At 46.2% G+C, this 12,571-nt stretch overlaps 1 protein-coding gene across 2 annotated transcripts in view; it reads right to left on the bottom strand.

The window, feature by feature from the left end:
• The window catches only part of PLEKHM3 (pleckstrin homology domain containing M3), a 74,884-nt gene extending 63,266 nt beyond the window's left edge, over positions 1-11,618 (bottom strand). The window contains exons 1-3 of one of the 2 annotated variants that reach the window (XM_058028173.1): positions 11,572-11,618; positions 5,326-5,551; positions 2,428-3,277 (exon numbers count right to left, since the gene is read on the bottom strand). In XM_058028173.1, the coding sequence (XP_057884156.1) occupies positions 2,428-3,085 (658 nt within the window). In that variant the 5' untranslated portion in view covers positions 3,086-3,277; positions 5,326-5,551; positions 11,572-11,618. The remainder of the gene's footprint in view (positions 1-2,427; positions 3,278-5,325; positions 5,552-11,571) is intronic. The other variant, XM_058028174.1, reaches the window with a different exon arrangement.
• Between the last annotated feature and the right edge of the window lie 953 nt (positions 11,619-12,571).

Raw genomic sequence — 12,571 nt, 5'->3', positions numbered from 1 at the left:
CAGAAGCAGTATTCTCTCTTTGTCTGCCAGGCCACATGCCCAGAAATACAAGAGCCTGCCTTGAATTTGCTAACAACTTCTGTCTTTGCTAGCTCTGCTTCCTGCTTGTGTCCCATAGCACAACAGGCTTTATTTCTAGCACATGAGTTCTTTCACTAGCAGGCCAAAGATATTGCCCCAAAAGGCACAGCTTCTTTTCAGGTCCTTTTCTTTCTCAGCACATGGAAAGGATTCAGTGTCATTTTATTTGTATTATGGTTTAGTGGTAGAATCAGCAGTGCTGGGTTAACAGCTGGAGGAGATAATCTTAAAGGTTTTTCCTAAACTAAATGATTCTATGATTCTATAAAAGAGCAAGCAGTAGGAAGAGAGAAGCCCACAGTAATGGGTACACTACGACAGTAAGGAAATAAAACAGTGAAGAGTTCACATATGCAGTAACTGGGACAGCTCTGGAGGACTGGGAGACCTCTGCAGGCTCCAGAGGGAAGTCCTTTACAGCACTGAGGACTGACAGGAGTTGCTGAAGGTCCTCTCAGTATCTCACAGCATTCATTTATTTGGATTAAAACTCTGAAAAGGGATGTCTTCTAAGGATGCAACCACTATGACCCCTTCAACAACTGCAGTAGGTTTTATCCAATCTCTAAATACATTCTTCAGTCTTTTCTGGAGAATAATTAGTAGCCACAGACACACGTCTGTAAAACCTACTTTCTTGCTTTTGCACTTCTCTTTTCAGGTCAGCTCACAGTAGCAGCAAACTCTTTGTGAGGCTCTCTTGTAAACACAGAGGGAAGAAATAGCACAGCTACCTTGTAAAACCTGCACAGCTGCTGAACAGAGCAGGTAAAGGAAACAGGTTAAAAAGGGGTATTTTCAGAGCACAGGAGCTCTCCTTTCTAAAGAAGGTACCCCTGCCTTCCAACATTCCATAGAGAAAGCTCTTGGAGGGCACACAGCAAGCACTGACTACCTTCAGAAGTGGGTCCTTGGGAATTTCATATTACAGAATCACAGATTAAGCTTAAAACACTATCAGGGACATGTACAGACCTTCAATGGCTCCATTTAAAGGGAGTTTCTGTGAGCATATGAAGTTGTTACACATCAAACCCAGGAGATGCCCAGGATACAGCTGACAAAAACGAGGAGCTCTGTCTCCACACTTGAGAGTGCATTTCTATTCTGCATCCTTTCCACAGAAAGATACAGAACAGAAACTCCACTCTACAAGAAGCAATATATCTCCCTAGACAAAAGTAACAGCAAGTGCACTTGCCTTTGTCACCCTTCTTTTTCTACAGCAACTATGTCACAATATAACACAACATATAGTTTTTACCTATATATACACTTATATATACACTTAAACATACTTACATGCTCTATATATTTATACACACACATCTGCCCCCACACTAACACTTAGGCACCTGCTTTCCATGTTCTAATATAGCTGACTTAGCTGGAAAACCCAACACAAAAAGTTTCTTTTAACCCTAAACAGACCACCTATTCCTAACTGGAGTCAAGCCACCATGTGCATACAAGCACCCTTTCACAATCCCTTGATTTTCAGTTAAGCCCTACCTTTATTTAGATTACAAAAATCTTTGTGGCACTAGCTGCTGTTTCTCTCTGTAAGTGCCTGGCCCATTGCTGGCATCTACAAAATAAATCATGGAGATGGAGACACTGGATCAGTGTTTCCAAAGCCCTGAGCACCTCTTCAGTGCAGTGCTTGGGAAAAGGAAGAATACCACTTGCTGAAACACCACTTCGTATGGCTCACTGGAGATGCCTGCCTCAATCTGATAACAACACCTCCTGTGCCCCACACAATGCTGGCAGGAATGCCTTCATATTGACAAATTGACTGCTTTAGCTTCTGTTACTTGCTTATGGACTGAAAATTCAGCATCATTTAAAGAAAGAGAGCAGAGATCTTTGGGCCTTACAGTAAAGCTCTGTACGTCTGCCCTCTTTTTAATGGCTGCTCTTTCACTTTATGAAAACTGCTTTTGTTTGGATTTGCCATTCTTCCAATAGCTTTAACATTCAAAGCTTTTTTTTAAGTTTGGGAAATCATTCAAGGAAATGATCAGAAATACATAGCAAATAAATAATTTTGTCCTGAGTCAAACTGAATAGGACAGAAGCAAAAAGTAAAACGACTTTAGATATTTAAACTATAAAAAAGAACAGGAATCAAGGTAAGTTCAAAAAATTATCCTTAGGCAGGCAAACACAGTTAAATCAGTATGGCTCTTTTGTCTTTGATGTATCTTCGTTTAAGAGTTACCTCACAGCTAGATTGTGAGTAGGTTTTTTGTGTTTTTTAACATTCAGCTCCTCTTTCAAGACAAATTTTAAAATCAGATAGGAAACTCCTCATATAAACACAAACAAAGCAGCAGCACAAACCTGTGTTTCCTTGGATATCCCCTCCGTTGGTTAGTGCCAGGTAGGAAAGCAGAGCACAGTTATTGTCCTGCCCAGGTGCAGGTGGCTGCTGCAGGGAGGTGCCTGTGAAGACCACTCTCCAGTTCACGTGGCTGATGTCAGAGCGCGACCTGTTGTGACCTGGTTTGAACATGGAGGCTTCCTCATTCTGCACCAGGATGTCATTCACTGAGCGAGGCCTGTCTCTCCGCCGCTGGCAGATCTTGAAGATATTAAAAGCTGTGGTGTCCCCTTCCCCTGCCCAAGCAAGGTTGTCAGCAGCTGTTCCCCTCTGCACCATGCACTGGTCTTTGGCAGGGAACACTGTCTGAGCTTTGGTTTCCAAGAGGCCATTTTTGCAGTGATCCCAGATGAGGCTACTTTTGGCTAAGGAGGCGACGTTCCTCAGGTTCCTGCTCTCTGTTATCTGATCGAATACCTCATGCCCAACCAGTTCTGGGACCTCCTGTACACCATACACCTCAGAAGGCTGCACAATCTTTTCAAGCTTAGTATCAAAACTATTGAAAAAGTCTTCAGTCACTTCCAAGGCAGGGCTAATGTCATCCACTTCAAGAGCCTCCATGTCCTGGGCTGCTGTGGGCTCAAGGCGGCGCGATGAGTTAAGAAGATACCACATCAATATGGACCCAAAGACCTGCTTCACATCTATCCTTGGCACACCATTAACTTGGATGTGGTGGGCAAACACAGTCACCAACTCCAACCCATAGTGGTAGGAAGTGACCAACTCAATTTGTCTTCAGAGGGAAGATCTAACACCCACTGACCAAGTAGGCTATGGTCCCGGTCTCATGGGGATGAAGAGTACCTGTAAAGAAAAGCAAAACATCACATCAGGAAGAGTCTATTCCCAGGTAAATATGTGTAATCACATCACTCCTTTCACAGTCATAATCCCCTTCGTTTAACTTTCTCCTTCAATTGGCACCAAAATCACTGTGCATGAAGAAACCCTCTGTGTTTCTGTTGTTCACTCTGTGTGAACTCTGTGTATAATCACTTTTTGAACTGAAAGCTGCAGAGAGGAGGATGGGACACCAGATGATGGAAACCAAAGCAATACCATTTGTTAACCAAGCTTTAGAAAGCTGCATTGAGAGGTTGCCTCCTAAGGAATGCTTCACAGAGTTTCCCTTAGGCCTTTCCCTCCTTTTCTTTTTTCTAATAAAAAGTTAATAAACTACAGGGTCATAACATAGGCCAACCAGCCCCAAATAGTTTGCTTTTTTGTCCAAGATTGCTTGAACTTGCAATTTTATGGAGACCAAAATGAGTTTTACAGCAGCTACCTTGCCTATCTGTCTGCATGAACAGAACTGTGACATTTGCCAAATAAATCAAGTCTGCTGCTGTCTTGAAGCTCCATCCACAGTGCTGCCATGCTGAAGGGAAAAGCACAGTAGGTATGTTTAAATTGGGGTAACCTGGCAAATGTCTGCAAGTTCTTGGGACCTGGAGACTGAGCATTTGTCCTGGCAGGAGAACACCCTCAAGTCTCCTAAGACAAAGCACAGTTCCCAGAGCCTGGACATGCAGAACAGCTGAAAGTCGGAGTTTTGAACACATCAGCTCAAGTCCTAGAAGCAGCAAATCTGCATTAGCTCAGAGCTCTATCTAGATTATTACACTCAACAAAACTAACTAGCTGGGCCGGGCCGATAATTAGCAGCTCATTAGCTTGTAAATGCTGCTGAAGTGCTACCAGGACCCATGAAGATTTATGCTTAGCAGGAAAAAACATCTATTAAACAGCATCAAAAACAGATAATACTTCTATTTAAGGTGGGTTTTTTTTTAAATCCAGAACAGCCTTTTAGCCTAATTTCTGTTAGGTAAGCTGACCATAGCAAGCCAGAGGAAGAGAGGAAGGTGGCCAGCAACCCCAAAAGGAGGGGGCACAGAATTCTGTAGCACGAGCCAATCTCCTCCACAATCCCCCAGTGGCTTCTGCCCAGCCCTGCTTCAGTTGTAGCCAGCCATGACACAGCTGGGCTCAAAAGCAGCAGCTCACCCTCCCTCCCAGTGGATCTGCACTTCAGACTATGACATCCACAAAGACACTCCAACTAAGTAACTTGCAAAAGCAATAACTAATCACATACACAACTCTGGAACATCAAGCCTTTACACTGAGATCTTACTCCCCTTAACTCTTTGCAAGGATTCACTTTGCTAGTCTCATAGTGAATCAGGGTAGGATAAGCTTCAATTATGTGAACACAGAGTAAGACACTGAAGATAGAGACAAAACCACAAGCAGAGGGCTGAACAATACAGACTTGGAGTTATTTCAAATCAGAACAGTCTGGGAGCAGACTCTTTGCAAAGATGTGTAACTGTGGCAGTTGACAGCAGTGGGAAATTAAGTCATCCTGGGCACATCTGCATTGTCAGCTTAATGCAGCACTGAGTTTACTCTTGAAGCTCAGTCCTGCCAGCCGCCCCAGAGCAGTGTTCTGTTCCCTGGTACCACAGAGCTTGAGAGCTCAAGGAACAGCCTAAGGGACATAGGTGGTGCAACCTGTCTACTTATTCTACACCTTTCTGTAGCATATTTTTACAGCAACAATGGTATTTGGAAGTTGCAAACTGCAAGAAGCATTCACTTGAACAAAACTAGCACCAACATAACCACAGGCCTGCAGTGAAGGCTACAGCCTGGTCCATTCAAAGATGCTGCCTCATGGGGGTTGGCAGAGGATGCAGCCTTGCACTCCCTCACACAACTGGAGCGGCAATCACTCCAGAAGGGCTTGTGACATGGCACTGCAGCATTCTAGTGACAGCAGAACAATGTTGTCTGTTCTTTAAGTCCCTAGGAAAGGTGGAAAGCAAGGGATAAAAACTGACACTTACGTTAACAAGTTGATGTTTCAATGCCAGAGGCTTCAAGTGGCAGAACGTCTCTCTGGATCCTGTGAGACTGGAGCTGCCAGCCAGCCAAGTGTGCTGATGCCAAGCTACAAACTGACCTCACAGCCAGGAGGATGCTGAATCACATGGCCATGAGAAGATGACAGGCCCCTGTACCACATAGTCCATAAACTGCAGCCTTCATACCTTCCCAACCAGTCTGTTTGCCCTGCTCAATAAAGATGTGAAAGGTGACATCAGTGGTGGCAGGCTCATCCCCCCCTACACCAGCAAAAGAGTTGTGCCAGTAATTCCCACTAGCACTGGGATCCTGCAATTACATATCCTCCCTAAATGCAATTAGGCACTTTCTGACAGCAGCACTCAACAAAAATTTAATTGAGATGTCTGCATGGATTTGGTGCCAAATGAAAGGAAACTCTGACACGGCAGTAAACAGCTTCATCACAATCTCCTCCAGGAGGGAAGCAGTGAAAATCACTTCCTTCATGGGAAGGGTAAAAAAAAGGCTAACAATAGAATAAGTTAAGCTCCTTTTAAGTTACTATAAAATGTATTGCTTTATGTATTGTTTCTTGAAATGCCTTAAATTTTCCAAAGACATTCAGTCTAAGGCAGTGAATATGAGAGAAAGAATGAAGCATCAGCCCAAACTATTATAGACTGATGAAGCTATGGACAACCATAAGCTTGGATTTGTGCTCATCCAGGCCCCTGGGAACTGGTCTTAGTGAAAAAAAGATGAAGGAACATGCAGCATTGTACTCAGCAGAAACTGCTGGACACAGCAGCTGAAAAACAGTTTTCTGTATCTCTGCCCAGCATGAACATGCAGCAGTCAGATAATTAATGTGCACTTACAACACGAGAAGTCTTTACTATCACAAGTTTGTAGTGGCCCCATCACTCACATGGCTGAGGTAAACAGCAAGGATTACTGGTCAGAGCATATGAGACACTGAAGTTCAATTTACTGAAGATTACCTCCCTTGGAGAAGCCACATGGGCTTAACTTGAGTGACAGCACAGTCTGACACAGAGAAAAGTCACGAATGACAAATGCCAAGGAACATACACTGGAAGAGACCATTTCACTTCCTGATGCATTTTCTGGATCCTCGTGGGTTATGGAAAATACCCAAGCATTGCATGGCAAAATTTAAAAAGCACAGAAAATGCTGTGAAGCAGAGGGGAAAAGCAAAAAGGAACGATAGGAGACTTCGCACAACCTGATAAGCAATCTTGTTTGTTTTGGTGCTCAGAGAACTTCCTACCTCTCTTCCAGATAACAGAGATGCTTAACACAACAAGTGATACACAATAGATAAATAGACTTCCCCTTTTCTCTGGTATTTGGAGAGAGAATCAGAAAGGAACTATCAATGATGTTCATAAGGAAATGCATAAACTACAGGAGCTCCCAGTCAGTAAAAGGTAGCCAAAGACAGGTAATATAGAAGTCCCTCAAGTCTCATTGATTCTTAATGACTCTTGAGCTCAGATTCCTAGCAAAGATCAGGGTTTCTGAGAATTTTATCTCAAGAGCATAAGAGGAGTTCTACAAGCTACCTGAATGCAAATAGACAGCAGGCACTGGGAGCTTGCCCTATCCCCTTCCCAACACACTGGAACCTTCTGTAGGAACCAGCTCTGCTCTTCTCACACTACATTACAACTGTGGGCTGAAACTCCAAGGCCAAGAAGGAAAACAGAGAGAGGTTCTTTCAGCTGGGTAACAGCTGGGTAGCAGAGGAAATTCAAGCAGCCTAGGGACTTTTATTTCTGTTATGCTGTAGGCCTGGACCACTACAATCCAATTCATGGCCTATGTGTTGTTCACACAAATCTGGTCTGAACACATCTGAAGAAGAGGCTGATGCAGTGTCTCTGAATGCAATCCACTGGGGTGGCACAGCTAAATACCTACTGAGCTTTTCCACCTGTCAGTCTGAGCAACCTCACACTGTGACCTCAATGTCTTCCAGTAGTACTTCAAACAATCACAACCTACAGGTTTTGCTGCTTCAAGGATTTCTGACCTGCTCTGTAGCTCACAACAGGCAAGTATTGCCCTGAATCTAAACAGGGCACACTTAGGTCAATGCTAGTCCTTGAAAAGCAGGCTCTGCTGGGCAGAATCCCTGAAAGAAGCTATGAAGCTGATGACTTAGGAGCTACCTAATAGTTAAGAAGCTGAGCTGCATTTGTGAGGTGGGCAGACCTGAGTAGACAGAAGAGAGAGCAAGGATGCACAGGTGACTATCACACACACAGCTTTTAGCACTGCCTATGCAGTTCTGCACATCACTGGCACAAAGTGCTTGCACAGGGAGCTGAAGAGTCCTGGCTCCAGACACTTCCCCTCTGGTGGTTGTGAGCCCCAGGCAGTGCAGTGACCAGCTCTCTGAGCAGCAGCTGAAGGCTGCACTCCTGCTTGTCTGTCACACCCATCCTGGAGAGGCAACTGATAAGGAGGAACAATTTCACAAGGGACAACTACAGAGAGTGAGCATCAGCTGGGACACTGTCCCTGCGCAAACCATCACATTCCCTTAGATCCTGGATGTATTTTGCTCCTGTAGCACAAGGCAAGCCTTTTCCCACGTGATTCCTAAACCCCAGATGATGTACTGCCATGTACATCAAGTGAGACAGCGCAAGTGAGACAAGCTTGTTAGATTCACCATTTCAATGACTGGAGGAAACTTACAGTGCTTCACAAAGAGAGAAAACAAGAAACTTTTCATATACAGGGAACCACAATTTCAAAAGGTTGCCATATAATAGTCAAAGTTTGGTTCAACATCACCTGGGCAATTGCCTTTAGATCACATTTTTAAAGCCTCTCCCTAGAGGCCTCTTTCCCCAACAGACAAACTGAGAAATGCATTACTTGAATTTTTTTAGAATATCCCAACTTTAAAATGTCTCACAGAAATATCTTTTGACTGATATTCCTGCACAATGTAACTGGCAGTACTCAGGAAAAACTCACAAAAACTGCAGAAAGAGACACCCTGGCCAGGAATGCTTGGCTATTGAGTCAACAGAGGGTAGCTGAATGTAAACTTAACCATTTGCATGTTGCAAACCCACCTGTTTGCCAGTCCCATTATCCTTAAGGATGAAATTAACTGCCAACATTTATCAATGAAGAAGAGCTCCCACATCCTGTCTGCTAGACCCAGTGAGCAGCAAACAGCAGGAACAGCTGCAATTAACCTGGGGCCTAATTACAGTCAAGCTAAAAGAAGTCGTGATCTCTTCTACTCTACAGAAAACAAAACAAAAAAAACCTGCAAACACTTGAACTGAAGAAAGAAGTGAAATCAGGTCGGAAGAAGAGTGCCACGTTCTGTGAAGGGAAGCAGACCCTTAGCAAGGACACGTGAGTCTGGCTCTGTGCAGCACAGATTTTCCCCAGATGCTGATCTCACCCTTTAACAAGGAAGCTCCCCAGGCATCCTCCCTGTGTGGAGAACCAACACAGCACAGCTCCAGAACAGCTCACCCAGCAATGAGCACACAGCAATGCACAATAAACAGTGCTTACAGCATACGTTATCTTTAATTTTAACTGTCATTTGGGAACACTCATCAAAACCCAAGAAATACTAAGCTGCAAAGAGCACAACAGCCTGCACCAGAACAAACTGGGGCCAGGGCTGAGGAGCACCCAGGAGTGGAGGAAGACAGACCAGCAGAAGGATTTCTTTTCCTGAAACTGACTGCTGGACAGCTCTCCCAAGATCTTTATCACTCACTCGTTTGCCTTGCAGGAAATGACACACATCCATCCTGGCTGGGGAGCACCACCAAGTAATGAAGGGCTGTGTCACTTCCTGGGGATGAATAACCACTAAAAACCTCAGCAGCTGGACTGGGATGAAGGATAAAGGACTCTAACAAGGGAGGGAACAAAAAGCCAAGCAGACTGGCCACAGGGGAGCAGCTGGTGGTGACACACAGCCCAGGCTGCAGCCAGCCAAACCCATCAGCACGTGGGCACTTTCTTGGGCCACATCCGACTGAAGCCCAGACCACCCCCTCTGCATGCTGCCTGCCTGACCCTGCAAAATCCACAGGGACAAAAAGAACACAGCAGTGCAGTGATTTGGCCCTAGATGTGGATCTGTGGTCCCAAACAGATTTACATGCTGTCCCTGTGTACAAGAACACTGCCTGTTCTGCCAGGCACACAGACACCACAAAACACCCTGTCAGCTCCTGAATTCAGCACAGATACAGAAATTGTCAGGAAACAGGGTATCCAAGAGGGGTGATACAACTAGAAAACCTGATTGAACTAGACAAGCAGGAAACAACAAACGTGACTCAGTCTAACACTTCTAATTGTATCTGCCTCTATGGAGCAGCTTGGCTCCTGATAGGATGTGGAGCAACTTTGTATATGTCAGGTGAAATAACACTTTTCTTTTAAAAAAAATAAACATTTCTACTTAATGCAAACTGAAATTTTGCAGGTATCTCCTCACTCCACATTTTCTAGGACTAGGCTGAAGAGGAAAGACAGTCAGTCCTTAAATGCTTGACTGTTTTTTTTAAGTTCAGAAATTAAGACATTTTCAATTTGCCCTTGTTGAGCTGTGAACAGAAGTAAAAAACATAGCTGGGAATAACATCTTGCATTGCCCCAGAGGCCCAAAAGGAGATCATAAACACACCATCTCCCACAAGGACACAGAAGGCCATTTCTTCCCTGAGATCCCGGCACAGCTGTAAGGAAACACGCTTGACATCCAAATCTGTACTGCACAGCTTTCTGAGGTGCCCTGACCTGCAGCTGGAGCTAACTCCTCTCTCCAGCTGTAGCACCCAAAGAATCAGCTGGGACAGGACAAACCATTCCACAGTGAGACCTGGATTTCCTGTAACTGTTGGCAGTTGCATGCTGACATTGAGGGAAATGCAGCACTTAATCAGAGCCTCTTTTCTCACCTCAAACTAAGCTCTTCTCTTGTTTTTCAAACAGCCAGGACCACAGTGCTTTGTCACCTAAATTGGCAGGAGAAGAAGCACTGATCCAAATGATGCTGAAGTTCAGCAACCTACCACAGCAACCCAAATGCTCAGGCCACAGTAGCCAGCCCTGAGGGATGGCTGTAACCACTGGCACCACTACAGAGCTGTGTGACTACCCAGCATAAGTGCTTGCTCTTCTCCAAACTGAACTACATCTTCATTACTGAAAATCTTAGCAGAAGCCCTGTAGAAACCTCAAGGCATCTGAAGATACTGAAATGGTAACAATAACTTGCTTCAGTCTGATCAGGTCCTGCAGGAACTATGTATCTAGCTACTACAGACTTATAAGAACATTCATTCCACCGTACAATGCTCTGCTTCACATCAGATTTCTGATTTAAGTCGCTAAATGAATTCATTAATTTTGAATAAATAAGACATAAAAGTGGCAAGGTGAAAATTACTGTTGCTTAAAGTGCATGGGCACCGGACCAACTAAGATTCCAATGCTTTCTTACTCTTACTGAGACTTTTTGTAGCCAGTTAGCAGGGTATGCAGCGCTGAAAGTGAGAATTGTCTGTACAGCTTTGCAGGATGAGGATCATTTGTGCATATTTGCACAACAGATCAGGAGCAAGCCATGATGCCCTACACAAACGTACACCCAAGTCTCTTCCCTCACCTCAGGCTGGCAGTGACCCCAGCATTCCTGCTGCCACTCCAGCTAGCACACCTTCATTCCCACATAACACAGACTCCTGTCAGGCCTGTTTGATCCCACAAGGTGTAACTCCGCTGGCTGTGTCTGGGTGCCTGCTCCTTTAAAGAAGCAATTTTAGTGCAAGGAAGGACCGCGGCATTATGTCACACTCGGGGCCATTGAAATAGAGAGGGATGTCAGCACCCTGTGCCCACACATACTGGAGTCTGACCCGAGGAGCACCCAAATTCCTGATGAGACCGTGAGCCGGGTGGGGAAAACGAAAGCAGGGGGCCTTTTAATGCAGAAGGGAACATGTCCTTCCAGACGAGCACATGACCACAGCCGTGTTTGTGCTAGAAATGCGAACGCGGCCGCGCCCGGGCCCTCGCACACAGCCCCGCACACTCGGGCGGGCAGGCAGCGCGGCCAAGGCTGCGGGAAGCCCGGCGCGGCCGCCCGCCCGGAGGGGCCGGGGAGCCTCGCAGCCCCCGGGGCCCCGCCCCGCCCGCGGCCCGAAGGGAGGGTTTGTTTATTTACCTGCGGCCGGGCCGCGCCGTGCCCGCGCTCCGGGAGGGGCCCGCGCTCCGGGAGGGGCCCGCACTGGCCCTGCCCGGCCGCCCCTCCCGCCGCCGCGTCCTGCCGCAAAGCCGTCCCGGCCGCCGCGGGAAACGGCTCCGCGCACCAAGGTTCCTGCCGCCGCCAGCGCCGCGCCCGCGGAGCGCCCATCGGCCGCCGCCCGTCCCGGCAACCCGCCAGTCTCACTTCCCTTAAAACACGGCACTAGGAAAACCACAGATTTCCTGTATAAACACCTAGGGTAAAGCTGCACCTTTCCGAGTTTAAAGGAGCCGAGGTTCTCAGGGAGCTGGCACTTGGCTTCAGGAGAGATGGGAAACGCAAAATCCTAACGGGATTTCAACAGTCCCAGTGCGGGCTCGCTCACCTAGGCGCGAAGGCTGCAGGAGCAGCGTGGTGCATGAATCCGTATCGCCACAGGGCAGCAAAGGATCACCAGCAGAACCTGTTGCCCAAGGAAAACAAAGACTTACAAGACAATTACAAATGGTTTGTTTCACGTAGCGTGGCAACCACCTGGCAGTACTGGTCTGTAATAACAACCTCACGGCAAGAAATAGCCACTCTGGATGAGGGATGCACCTGAATTTTGACGTCCCGTGCACACAGACCACCTCTCACCAGCACCACGCACAGGTCTGGGCTCAGGGGTGGCTGGTGTCTCACTGGCTGTGCCACTGGAGAGTCAGCAAGGCTGTGCTGAGCAGCAGAGACCAGGTTAGTGCTGAAGTGGAGCCACAAGATGTGGTGCTGAACTGAATCCATCAAACAGATTCACAATCCACAGCAAAAGGCAGGAGTTAGGCCAGCTTCCACCAGTAGTTTTTCATCTCCTCACACATAAACCATTTAGTGTATACTGCAAAATGCAACTGGCACAATTAACTAAGTAGTATTTGAATCGGTTATCTCACTTCAGTGACAGCAAGGATAAATGAGAGCCTTTGGCCTACAAAATACC

This window comes from Melospiza georgiana, chromosome 7 (assembly GCF_028018845.1).
Source record: "Melospiza georgiana isolate bMelGeo1 chromosome 7, bMelGeo1.pri, whole genome shotgun sequence".
In the NCBI taxonomy this organism is placed as follows: domain Eukaryota; kingdom Metazoa; phylum Chordata; class Aves; order Passeriformes; family Passerellidae; genus Melospiza; species Melospiza georgiana.
Note: the sequence above shows the minus strand (reverse complement) of the source record. Positions and strands in the feature narration are given on the sequence as shown.